At 37.6% G+C, this 13,928-nt stretch overlaps 2 protein-coding genes across 4 annotated transcripts in view; one reads left to right on the forward strand and one right to left on the reverse strand.

The window, feature by feature from the left end:
* The first annotated feature begins 669 nt into the window (after positions 1 to 669).
* On the forward strand, positions 670 to 3,335 carry LOC122679947 (sodium channel protein type 8 subunit alpha-like). The gene is made up of 2 exons (XM_043880804.1): positions 670 to 1,100; positions 3,264 to 3,335. The coding sequence occupies exons 1-2, from the start codon at positions 825 to 827 to the stop codon at positions 3,333 to 3,335; spliced, it is 348 nt and encodes a 115-aa protein (XP_043736739.1). The 5' UTR covers positions 670 to 824.
* Positions 3,336 to 5,327: 1,992 nt separating this feature from the next.
* The window catches only part of LOC122680524, a 35,001-nt gene continuing 26,400 nt past the window's right edge, over positions 5,328 to 13,928 (reverse strand). For all 3 annotated transcript variants that reach the window (XM_043882009.1, XM_043882007.1, XM_043882008.1), the window contains exons 7-9: positions 11,969 to 12,144; positions 8,335 to 8,443; positions 5,328 to 6,969 (exon numbers count right to left, since the gene is read on the reverse strand). In XM_043882009.1, coding sequence (XP_043737944.1) covers positions 6,953 to 6,969; positions 8,335 to 8,443; positions 11,969 to 12,144 — 302 coding nt within the window. In that variant the 3' untranslated portion in view covers positions 5,328 to 6,952. The remainder of the gene's footprint in view (positions 6,970 to 8,334; positions 8,444 to 11,968; positions 12,145 to 13,928) is intronic.

A 13,928-nucleotide genomic window follows, 5' to 3' on the forward strand; every position in this document is an offset into this window, starting at 1 on the left:
ATTAGCTTTTAAATATGTATGTGCTCGGTAGGTGTTGTGTAATCAAAGAAGGGCCATCTCCCTGTTCTGACCACAAAACTGCGGCTTGTATCATATAAAACCTCCTACCAAAAAATTATTATCCAAGTTGAACAGAATTTGTAAAACAACTGAGAAGGCAAACTCAAGGGACTTTTTATATTCTACATGCCCTACATGTAGAATATAAGTAGAATATAAGTCCCTTATATTCTACATGCCTGCTAGAAAACAAACAAATAAAAACCTCTCTTTGTAGAAAAATATCATTCATAATCTTTACTGTTTTTATAAACATGTGCATGTGCTAAATCGCTTCAGTTATGTCGGACTCTTTGCTACCCTGTGGACTATACCCCGCCAGGCTCCTCTGTCCATGGGTTTCTGGAGTGGGTTGCTATGCCCTCCTCCAGGGGGTCTTCCCAACCCAGGGATCGAACCCAGGTCTCTTGCGTACATGGCTGACATTTAATGAAAAATTGTGAAGCATCCTAAAAAAAAAGCAAAAAAAAACCAGACTAAATGACAAAACTTTAATTGACAAGTAATAAAAACTGACCTATAGATACTTCAGATACTGATGATATCAGATAGGAAATTTAAAATAAAAATGATCAATGTGGGGCGCGGGGAGCGCTCCAAGATGGCGCCCACCGCAGTCCCGCCCGCCGCATCCTCGGCGCCTCTGCAGTCCGGCCGCGCCTCCCGGGCCCCGCGCTAGGGCCGCCGCTGCCTCCCTCGCCGCCGCTGCCAGCTGACCTGTCCTGGACGCAGCATAACTAACGAAGTTGCTGCAGGATGAGAAGATGGCAGCACGGCTGCTCGCACCACCAGGCCCTGACAGTTTCAAGCCTTTCACCCCTGAGTCACTGGCGAACATCGAGAGGCGCATTGCCGAGAGCAAGCTCAAGAAACCACCCAAGGCCGATGGCAGTCATCGGGAGGACGATGAGGACAGCAAGCCCAAGCCAAACAGTGACCTGGAGGCAGGGAAGAGTTTGCCTTTCATCTATGGGGACATCCCACAAGGCTTGGTCGCGGTTCCCCTGGAGGACTTTGACCCATACTATTTGACGCAGAAAGTGAGTTGGAGGAGAAGGAGCAGCGGCTGCAGATGCCCCTTTCCTAACAGGTTTAGGGGAGAGGGGGAGAAAGAGTTGTGTCTCTTTGCCAGAGTTTGGATAAGTAGTTAAACTTTTGTTTCCGTTCCGGTTTATGGGGGTTCTTTTTTGGTTTAATTGCTCCCAAGAGTCATTTGTGGGTCTTGGCACTTCTCAGTCTGTTAATAAGACTTCTGTTTTTGACTCCATGTCAAATCAGAAAAAGATTTATTTAAAAAAAGGGGGGGGGGACAAAATTTTAAAAAGGGGGGTACATAAATGAAATGGGGACTGTTTCATATAGTGCAAGAAAAAAATGGCATAGTGAGAGATGGTACAGCCCTGTAGAATCTTGCTCACACACACATTCAGAATCCTGTCTTTAAATATAAAAATGATATTGTTATTGCAGCGACAGAGCCTATTGTTAATGTAGTGGGGATGCATTTGTACTGTAACCTAGCCTCCTTTGTGACGTTAGATCATAACCACTGGGGACAGGAATAGAATAGAGTAAACCAAACTGGGCCAGTGAGAAGACCAGGTCTTTGGCCTTGTTACACAGTTGTCTGAGTTCCGCCAGCACTGATTCTTAAATGAGAGTCAGTTCTGTTATTCCTGCTAGTAGGGAGTGTGAGTGAAAGAAATACTAATCTTCATTTGGCCAAGAGTTACAAATTTCCCTAACATATTTGACCAAACTTTGGGTTTCTTTCTCATGATTATCTTTTGAAACTAAGCAACAAGTGAAGAAGCAAAGCCCCCAGTTAATCCAGTTGACAAGTAGTTAGCCATAAATGCTAAAGGCTGACATCAGATAGCATTTTAGAGATCCCTCATTTGGCAGGTGTCATTTAAAGAATTAAAACCATAGGTGTTTCCAGATGAAAGGGGAAAGGACTTTGTGTAATTACATATTTACAAATATAGAGCTTAACTGCCTTTATTAACCAAACTGCCTTCTAAACTGACCTTAGCTAAAATTGCCTTTCAGTCTCAGTTGGGAAAGAAATTTCTGTTTCTTTGTCTTAACAGTGGGCCAGAAGTAAGACTTGAGGTGAACAGATCTCTTGATTAAGCTATAGTTGTGGAGGCATCTTAGTTCTGAGTGGCAAAGACAGTTGAGTAATTGTCTACACAAAATGGTCCTTCACCTGCGTACTTCTCTTGCAGCTCAGAACAGTTATCTACTGGGAACAAAGCTGAATCGGTAGCCTCTAACTTCTACTGGAAATTTAGAAAGTTTAAGGAACAAAACATCATATGATATAAAAAGTACTAGATTAGAAGAAATCCTTGCTCTATCATAATTCATCATGTTTATTATTTATAGTTATCTTTTTAGTATGTGTGTTTCTTAAGCTGCCACAAATAGTTCATGGGGGGGGGGAGTAGTAAATAAAGAAAAAATATTCTCAAAACTAGTTCATGACCTTTAGTAAGTCACTTCACCTCTCTGTGCCTAAATGTCTTGTCTAGAAACTGAGAAGTTGAACAAGACTTCTAAGGACTTTGTCAAGTGTCACTTTCTGGGGCTAAGTTTTCATAAACTGTCTTTGATTTCCTTGTTTACTTATTCCTCTTTTAAAATCTAAATTTTTAATCTGGGCTTTTGCTGAATAGGGGTAGGTGGGTGAGGAAGGAGACAAGGTTTAAATGTCTAGGTTAGTGAATAAGGAAACATGGAATCAAACTGTTTTTAGAAGAATATTTCATCGATTGTAAAATTTTGAAATATTTTAAGATATATTTCCCTCCTCTTTGCTGCTCTTGCATCCATAGTCTTAGTAGAACTTTTTCAGAAAATACTTTTATGGCAATAAAGTGAAAATGAAGTCGCAAAAAAAAAAAAAAATGATCAATGTGTTCAAATAGAGAGAAAAGAATAAAGAATTTCCACAGCATAGAAATAATTCAGGAGTCAAATGAAAACTCCAGAACCTAAATGAGTTAGAAATGAAATTTAAAATAATTTAATTAAGGATTAAGTGAGGGCAAAAGGGAATTCGAGAGATAAAAGTGTTTGGTCACTGGCATAAAAATTCCACTTTTAATGTTTGTACTTGTTTTTCTCTTTGGCACCTGTGTGTGGGTCTCTTTTTTGAAACTGAATATGTCACTATGACTGTGGTCTCTGTATTTTAGAATGAAGTTACCCTTCTCCGGAAAAGAGTCACATGTTACTTCTCTCAGGATCCAGGACTTTACGAATTTTGACCCCTTAATCCATGAATAAAGGTTGAAATGTCTTGAAAACACAGATGATTACAACCTGGGCTGCAAGACTTTCAAAGGGCTTGTTTCCTTTTGGTTCAATCTTACAGTGAAGGTAGAATTATTTGAGTCCCTATCTCATAGTATTTAGAAAAGGCAGAGGAACCAGATAAATGGATTTAGAAAAGGGAGAGGAACGAGAGTTCATATTGCCAACATCTGTTGGATCATCGAAAAAGCAAGAGAGTTCCAGAAAAGCATCTACTTCTGCTTTATTGATTACGTCAAAGCTTTTGACTGTGTAGATCACAACAAACTATGGACAATTCTTCAAGAGATGGGAATACCAGACCACCTTACCTGCCTCCTGGGAAATCTGTGTGCAGGTCAAGAAGCAACAATTAGAACTGGACAGGAAACAACAGACAGGTTCCAAATTGGGAAAGGAGTACGTCACGGCTGTATATTGTCACCCTGCTTATTTAACTTCTATGCAGAGTACATCATGTGAAATGCCAGTCTCGATGAAGCACAAGTTGGAATCAAGATTGCTGGGAGAAATATCAATAACCTCAGACATGCAGAAGACACCACCCTTATGGCAGAAAGTGAAGAGGAACTGAAGAGCCTCTTGATGAAAGTGAAAGAGGAGAGTGAAAAAGCTGGCTTAAAACTCAACTTTCAAAAAGCGAAGATCATGGCATCTGGTACCATCACCTCATGGCAATTAGATGGGGAAACAATGCAAACAGTGACAAACTTTATTTTCTTTGGGCTCCAAAATCACTGCAGATGGTTACTGCAACCCTGAAATTGAAAGACACTTACTTCTTGAAAGAAAGGCTATGACCAATCTAGACAGCATTTTAAAAAGCAGAAACATTACTTTGCCAACAAAGGTCAGTCTAGTCAGAGCTATGGTTTTTCCAGTAGTCATGTATGGATGTGAGAATTGGAGTATAAAGAAAGCTGAGAACTGAAGAATTGATGCTTTTGAACTGTGGTGTTGGAGAAGACTCTTGAGAGTCCCTTGGACTGCAAGGAGATCCAACCAGTCAATCCTAAAGGAAATCAGTCTTGAATATTCATTGGAAGGACTGATGCTGAAGCTGAAACTCCAATACTTTGGCCACCTGATATGAAGAGCTGAGTCATTGGAAAAGACCCTGATGTTGGGAAATACTGAAGGCAGGAGGAGAAGGGGATGACAGAGGATGAGATGGCTGGATGGCATCACCGACTAGAGATGGACATGAGTTTGAGCAAGCTCCGGGAGTTGGTGATGGACAGGGAGGCCTGGCATGCTGCAGTCCATGGGGTCACAAAGAGAGAGACACGACTGAGAGACTGAACTGAACTGAGCTTATAGTGTGGAGATGACTTTGTTCTAACTTCCATTTCTCCAAGACCCAGTGTAGTGTTAGTCTCTCAGTCATGTCCGACTCTCTGCGACCCCATGGACTGTAGCCCACTAGGCTCCTCTGTCGATGGAATTCTCCAGGCAAGAAAACTGGAGTGGGTTGCCAATTCCTCCTCCAGGGGATCTTCCCAACTCAGGAATTCAACTTGGGTCTCCCAGGTTGCAGGCAGACTCTTTACTGACTGAACCATCAAGGAAGACCTCCAGGACTCAGGATCTGTCTAAATAAAAGTACAAATTTGTGTGAAAATGCAAACATCTTCTCAGAAAAAATGGGCATAATGATAAAATTAGTTCTCTGAGTTCCTGTTTTCTCCTGTTTTGGCCTGATTACTTCTTAGCTTTAATGAATGACTAAGGATATTTTAGTCTAGGGCATCCCTTGTACCTAAGTCGGTAAAGATTCTGCCTGTAATGCAGGAGATCCTGTTTCGAACTGTGGATCGGGATGATCCTCTTGAGAAGGAAATGGCAACCCACTCCAGTATTCTTGCCTGAGAATCCCATGAACAGAGGAGCCTGTCAGGCTATATAGTCCGTGGGGTCAAAAGAGTCAAACACAACTTAGTGACTAAATGACCACCACCAAGGATATTTTAACATAAAAGAGAGGATTAGTGCTAGATCACATATTACTTAAGTATCAGCTTTGTTGTCTTGAGAATCCTTCACAGATTTCCTGTTGATAAATATATGTAGGAATCTGGAGAAAAAGAATGATATTATCATAAAATGGAGCACACCTCAGATGTTTGTTTTAATTTATTATTTGAACTTTGAAAGCTATCAGAAATTATTTTACAGGATTCTCACAAGTGCAAATTTCAAAGATTATGATTCACCTAAACATCAGCATCCCACCTACAGGATTCAGTTTTCGTTTACCAGAGGGTATTAACTCTGAGTAATCACATGAAGTACAAACTTTGCTGCTGTGTAAATAACAGATACTCATTATGGTCAATCTTGTCACTTTTTAAAAAAAATTTCTCCAGGGTTGGTCACTGAGAATCTCTTATTCAGTTCAGATATAGATAGTAATGCACACCGTTCCTTTTTTTCCTTGTTTCCATGTTGTTGAGATACTGTCAGCAAAATAATTTAGTTTTTAAAGCACTTATACTCAGATAATGCTGTAGGTCATGCTAATTCTCTTAGGGGCTTGAGTGAACTTGTGAAAATTTGCTGTTTATCATTAAATGCAGCATCATTAATCCAGTCAAGGGGTCAAGGAATTATCTCGTCTTTTAAGATCTTTTATGTTTGATGGGCATTTGGACAGGCTATTGATAATGCAATCATAATGCAATAAAAACCTCTCTAGTTGAGTTTTAGAAATCTGACATAAAGCATCTAGTTGAAAATACTCAAATATCCTGTCAGAAAGAGTGAATAACATGTTTATAGCATGACAGGAACTTTTACCACATTGTACAAATAATAATCCAAATACAGTTATGAAAGAAATCACTCACTGTGGGAATATTGACTCTACCATCATTTTAGAAAGTCTCAATATGCAGTCAGAGGAACTTGGTGAAGAAAGTTGATTGACAAAAGTAGTTGCAATGAAGAAAATGATGCTGATGTTGTCTAAAGGAAGTGATGTCAGCAAAAAAAAAAAAAAAAGAAACTTCACAATTAAAGGAACTGTTAGCAATATTTCATGTCTTTGAGCACAGAAAGGATAAAACAATAAGTTATCCCAACTTAGAAAGGAGTGTAACAATTTCTTCAGTATAGAAAAGACGCTCCATCTGTGTAATAAGGTGTATTGCAAGAAGTTGTACCCCTGTTTATATCACTCTTGATAAACAAAATAAACCACTTTAATTCTCAATGTTTCTAATATTTCAAATTAAATTTGGACCAGATAATATCAATTTTACTTTTAAAAACTTTTTCTGTATAATTATAATCAACTGAAGACAAGGTTTTAATGTTTTTACAAAAAGTTTTAAAGGTCACAAGCCAATCAAATTTACCCCATTTGTGTCTGAGATTGTTTTTGCATAGTTTCAGCTTACACAGTCATTTCTATATCCTAAACTACTATAAGTGCTTGCATTTACATAAGATTGAGAATTTGGTACATCTACTTTGTTTTCACAGGTACAATAACTACTAGAGTCACTAGATTTTCCAATTATTAAATTTCCATTGAATACCACATGCTTCACTGTTTTGGCACTTGAAATACTTATGGAGGTACGAAACCTGGAACAAAAAGATAAATAAAAATGAGTCTTGTGCTTTATCTTGAAAAACAATTACCTCATAAACATAAACTCTGACTTCCAAAACTTATTCTTTTTAGTTAAGAGAGAAGAAAGTGACAGTAGCTCTGGTGATTCTTTATACTATTGTTTGAATTCTCTAGTGCCTTCAACTTTCTTGGACTCAAAACTACCTCTGGTCTATCTATCACCACTTTTTATTTTTTATTATCATCTGTTGTTAGAATTTTTTAAATTATTTTTTATTGAAGTGTAATTGCTCCACAGGGTTTCCCAGGTGGAATCAGTGGTAAAGAACCCTCTTGCCAATGCAGAAGATACAAGAGACGTGGGTTTGATCCCTGGGTCGGAAAGATCCCCTGGAGAAGGGAATGGCAACCCACTCCAGTATTCTTGCCTGGAGAATCCCACGGACTGAGGAGCCTGGTGGGCCACAGTCCATAACATCGTAGAGTCAGATACAACTGAAGCGACTTAGTATAGCATAATTGGTTTACAATGATGTGTTAATTTCTCCTGTGTTTGGATACTGGGATTGATTATTCAATCCCAATACTATATATAAAATAGATAATTAATAAGAACCTACTATATAGCCCTGGGAACTCTACTCAGTGCTCTGTGAAGAACTAAAGGGGAAGGGAATCCAAAAAAAGGGGATATATGTGTGTTACCAACTTTACCCAAGAGGTCATTGAGTAACCTTGGCTTTCCCAGGACACTATTGATTTATGCCTGGTACAATTGGTGTTAATTATCAATAGTGCTTCATTTCACTCTCAAAATCATATGATCAATAAATCAATCATATGACCAATAAATCATATAGTCATCTGGATTATAGCTCACTTAAAATATTGTCATAATCTTCTTTTAGTAAAGTATATAAGCTCATAAGCTCATATTATTTACTTTAGCAATGTAAAGTAATAGAAACAAAGAAGAATTTCTTGGCTCCAAGGAGATAATTTACTTTTTATTGCACTGGATAATATCCTTGACCCTGATTTGACTTTGTTCTTATACCTTGTCTCCATTCCTTAGTGTCCTAGGAAAGCATGAAGCAGTCCTGTGAAATAAGGGCAGGGAAGTATAGCAAAGCTTCTGAATTTCTTCCCCTAGTGTTCTCAATTTCAAGTAATTTCTGTATAGAACAGATTTTTTTTTTTTTTTTGCAAAAATAGAATTGCCTAAGTTATAGGGGAAAGCTTCCAGGATGTCTTTCCTTCCCTTCATACATTTTTTACCATGTATGGACAGTGACTGTCAGAGAAACATCAACAAAATTAGCACACCAGATATTCCTTTATTAATGACAAAAAAAGGAAGAAACAGGTTAACTCACAAGTCAAATTGGAAATATCTGAAACATTCCTTGCTGTCTCATTTGTGTTGTTGGGAACAAAATTCAGAATCGTCTGGAAGATATATGATGGATGACATCTAATGAACATCTATAAACAAAGGAAACATCAATTACTTTGAATGGCTGGAAGCTAATTCAAGTGCAACAGAAACAAGTTCATGTCATCAAAATTCCATTCAACATTCACGTCACTGCTCCTTTGTTCATTGTCCCCTTACCCTCAGTGGGATTTGAAGACCTTCTCTATTCTTCTCAAGTGTCCTATTTAACACCATTACTACACTCTTAACAGTTAGCAGGTGATAGGTAAAAACAAGTCATCAGGTAACCCACTATGTAGACATCTGCAGAGGTTCTAATTTTCTGTATTCACCATGGAATAGGTTCACATTCATTCAACACTCACCTTTCCCATGAGACCTCCCAATTTTTTTTTCCAACTTACCTGTCTTTATGTACTCTTTTCTTCTCTCTCTCTTTTTAAGTTATGGATGTATGATAACACATTCACATGAGACTTGGAAAATATAGAACAAAGTTACATATAGCTCCACTATGTGTGTGCACTCAATTGTGTTGGACCCTTTACAAGCTCATGGACTGCAACCCTCCAGGCTCCTCCGTCCGTGGGATTTCCCAGACAAGAATACTGGAGTGGGTTGCCATTTCCTCCTTCAGGGGATCTTCGCCATCCAAGGAGAGAACCCATGTCTCTTGCATCTGCTGCATTGGCAGGCAGATTCTTTACCAACTGAGCTACCAGGGAAGCCCTTAGTTCCACTATATATTACAATTATTACTTTTTTAAAAAAATGTACATTATCATATGTAAAACAGATATCCAGTGTCAGTTTGGTGCATGAAGCAGGGCACCCAAAGCCAGTGTTCTGGGACAACCCAGAGGGATAGGGTGGGGAGGGAGGAGGGAGCAGGGTTCAAGATGAGGGGGACACGTGTATACCTGTGGTTCATATTGATATATGGCAAAAAACATCAAAATATTGTCAAGTAATTATTCTCCAACTAAAACAAATTAATTTAAAAAAAGAATCCTGAACATTTTTGGAAATTAAAAAAATACAATTATTTTTTAAGTAGATAAATTAAGATTTTCAGTTGGAGTTTCAATATCAAACTCTCAAAAATTAATAGAATGAATATATAGAAAAATAGAAGGATATAGTAGACCTGAAAAGTACCATGAATCAATTCAACATAATTAAGATTTATACAATTTTCACTCAACAGTAGTCTATCCTACTCCTTTAATTTTTCGCTCCTCACTGGGCCCTTTGCTGATCTAAGTCATAATGTCTTTAAAACTTTTCCTGGCATCATGAATTTTCTCTTGAGATATAAAAGGTATTTTGTCTTGCATTAACCTCTAAGATCCTTAAGAGAAAATCTGGAGTTTAAGCTTTGTTTTCATGCTTCTTCCTCATTCAGATTTCAAGTGGTCTCTAACTATCCTCTTTGAGGTCTGACACGTACTACAACATGGTTAAGCCTTGAGGACATTATGCTGAGTGAAATAGGCCAGTCACAGAAAAACACAAATATTATATGATTCATTTAAATGTAAAATTAAATGCAAAATTCTTTTATTGACTATTACCCTAGTCAAATTCACAGAAATAAAGAGTGGAATCAGGCTTGGCAGGAGGCAAAGAAAGGAGAAATTGAGGAGTTGTTTAGTGAGTACAGTGTTTCAGTTTTGCAACATGAAAAGGGTTCCAGAGATTGGTGCACAGCATTGGGAATGTGCTGTACACTCAAAATCGGTTAAGCCAGGAGATTTGTTGTTTATTGCTGTGTAGTTGCTAAGTTGTGTCCAATTCTTTGTGGCTCCATGGACTGTAGCCCTCCAGGAGCCTCTGTCCACAGGATGTCCCAGGAAAGAATACTGGAGTGGGTTACCATTCTTCTCCAAATATTATGCATATTTTACCACAATTAAAATTTTTTTAATTGAATGAAAGGGGTATAACCAAGGTAACCCTAATAGTGAAAGTCTCTGGAAGCCCAAAACTTTGAAACTTCCTTCTTTGAGGAAGAACCAGCTCAGAAGAATGATCTCTGACAAGAAGTAAGTAGCAGTCAGATAAGGTAATTTCTGAAAAGACCTCAAAATCACTCAGTAAGGAAGCCATTAATGGCACACATCTATTCTTCTTTTCTTCCAATTTGAAAGCTATACTTTTCATTTTTCATAAATGCACCTTCATAATTGCAGTTAGATAGTCATTTGCATAATTTTTTATTTATTATTTAATCCACCTTAGTTTATAAGCTTTATTACAATATCACTCATATTACCAGCATTCAGCCCACATTGCAGACCTTAGTAAACACTTAAGAAGTACTTGTGTGAAATGTTATCAATATTTCACCCAAATTACCTATTACATGAAAAATACTCTTGTCAAAGTCATCTTTAAATTGTCAACTAATTATTTTTAGACATACTTCGGTCTTTGGAGATAAGCAGACTAGGATTTGAGCTTACCTTCTGCTTCTTATTGCTCATGTGACCTTAAGAAATTTGTTTATCCTCTATGAATTTCAGTTTTTGAATCTTAAATTTAGGAATAATATATAGAGCCTGTTTGGAGGTCAAGTAAAACATCAGCTAGAAGGCATGATGCCATGAGAACTAACAAAGAAAGAGTTTCAAGAACAATGCAGTTAACAGAGAAAAACCTCAAAAAGGCTAAATAATGCATTAAAAGTAGTGACCAAAACTATTTACTATATGCCTATAATGAGCCACACACTGGAAACCTGAGTTGGATTAATCAAGTTCAAAAGAGATAAAATAATAATCCAGGTAGTAAAACCAGGAAGGGCAAAGGTCACTGAGACATTTAACCACATTCAGGTTAATGCCGAGGACAAAATCTTTTGGATTGATGCTTGCTGTGTATTATAAGAAATTGAACAAGTAGATTGTTCTGGATAGGAGGAGTTTGGGCATTCTACAGTTGGGAGTTTGGTATTTTTGCTACAGTCAAATATTAAGAAAAACAATAACAGCAAAATAATCATGAGTATATCTTGATCTGATTTTTCTGTATTTTAACTTAAGTAAGATCAAGTAGGGTTGTAATATGTGAGGATAAGATAGATAATTTACATGATTGTACCAAGTGGTTTATAGTCCGGAGGATGACTTTTTATCAGTGGACAATAATTCTAAGGAGGAAAAGAATCCTGTAATTTAATCTGCATCAGTGATTATTTAAAATATACCTCACAATTGGAAATAAATAATTGCCCTCTCCTTCCTGACTCTATATAAAAAACAAAACAAAACAAACAAACAAACAAAAAAACAAAACCAGAGATCATGGGGAACAAGAAATAACAAAGAAATAGACTTCCATAGCTTACCATATGAACCAACAACTCTAATCACTGTCGATCCTTGCTTTCTGAACCTGTGATATAGGAATTTTTCAATGTCTCCACTCAGATGGAGAAAGCAAAAGTGAAGGGCATGAAAGCCATTTACCAGGAACAGCCAAGGATTAATGTTCTTACCCAAATTCTCCTTACCTATACTTTAATAATACCAAGAAATAGCTGCAGACACACCATAAATCATAGCACAAACCTTAGTTCTATTCCCATTTTCCCCATCATCCGTATTCATCAGGAAGGAGTGATTCTTCTCACAGTCGCTGTTGCACATATTACAAATTATTTTGATAGAAAAGTTATAGCAGTTACTTTCATGCTGTATCCATATCTCTGGACATAAGTGAAGTCGTGGGTCTGAATGAGGAAGGTCTATAAAGATATGATACATACATACATATGCGTGACAGGTATGCACAGATATAGTACAAATTAGCATATACATCAGAACATTCTAAACATTTGCATTATGCATTGAAATGATTAACAAGAGTTATATTTTGAAAGAAATGATTGCTTAAAATATGAGAGAAGGAAAAGAACACAGCCCGAGATGAAACAAGATTTGGATCTGGAACAATCTGAAGATTGAAGAAAAATCATAGCTATAGAGGGAAAAAACAATGAAGGGATTATTCAAAGCACTCAGAGAAAACTTCAGAATGTTTTGTTTGCTGCAAAAAAATAATAATAATAATAATAAAAAAGCAAGACCTTAGTCCATATCTATTCTGCTGTTTACCACCTCAATGTTTTCAGTGATATTTCTACAAGACTCTTCTCTAAATGATTCAAATAGATTTCAGGTTGAAATACAACTTCTTCCCATTATTTATAGGAATCCTCATGGCACTCCAGTTTTATCTCTTAGTCCACTTAGTTTCCTGTCATCCATTTATCTTGAAAATCCTGAATTTTTCTTGAGAATACCTTGCTATCTCATTACTTTTATAAAAACATGCATCCAATCCCTGCATTAAATATTGTACCCTATTCAGTCTGAGAACCCCATGAACAGTATGAAAAGGCAAAGTGATAGGATACTGAAAGAGGAAATCCCCAGGTCGGTAGGTGCCCAATATGTTACTGGAGATCAGTGGAGAAATAACTCCAGAAAGAATGAAGGGATGGAGCCAAAGCAAAAACTATACCCAGTTGTGGATGTGACTGGTGATAGAAGCAAGGTCCGATGCTGTAAAGAGCAATATTGCATAGGAGCCTGGAATGTTAGGTCTATGAATCAAGGCAAATTGGAAGTGGTCAAACAGGAGATGGCAAGAGTGAATGTCAACATTCCGGGAATCTGCGAACTAAAATGGACTGGAATGGGTGAATTTAACTCAGATGACCATTATATCTACTACTGTGGGCAGAAATCCCTTAGAAGAAATGGAGTAGCCATCATGGTCAACAAAAGAGTCCAAAATGCCATACTTGGATGCAATCTCAAAAATGACAGAATGATCTCTGTTTGTTTCCAAGGCAAACCATTCAGTATCACAGTAATCCAAGCCTATGCCCCAACCAGTAACACTGAAGAAGCTGAAGTTCAATAGTTCTATGAAGACCTACAAGACCTTGTAGAACTAACACCCAAAAAAGATGTCCTTTTCATTATAGGGGACTGGAATGCAAAAATAGGAAGTCAAGAAACACCTGGAGTAACAGGCAAATTTGGCCTTGGAGTACGGAATGAAGCAGGGCAAAGGCTAATGGAGTTCTGCCAAGAGAACACACTGGTCATAGTAAACACCCTCTTCCTACAACACAAGAGAAGACTCTACACATGGACATCACCATATGGTCAACACTGAAATCGGATTGATTATATTCTTGGCAGCCAAAGATGGAGAAGCTCAATACAGTCAGCAAAAACAAGACCAGGAGCTGACTGTGGCTCAACTAGTGAACTCCTTATTGCCAAAGACTGAAATTGAAGAAAATAGGGAAAACCACTAGACCATTCATGTATGACCTAAATCAAATCCCTTATGACTATACAGTGGAAGTGAGAAATAGATTTAAGGGACTAGATCTGATAGACAGAGTGCCTGATTAACAATGGACCGAGGTTCATGACATTTTATAAGAGACATGGATCAAGACCATCCCTATGGAAAAGAAATGCAAAAAGGCAAAATAGTTGTCTGAGGAGG

Source organism: Cervus elaphus, chromosome 22, assembly GCF_910594005.1.
Source record: "Cervus elaphus chromosome 22, mCerEla1.1, whole genome shotgun sequence".
Lineage (NCBI taxonomy): Eukaryota > Metazoa > Chordata > Mammalia > Artiodactyla > Cervidae > Cervus > Cervus elaphus.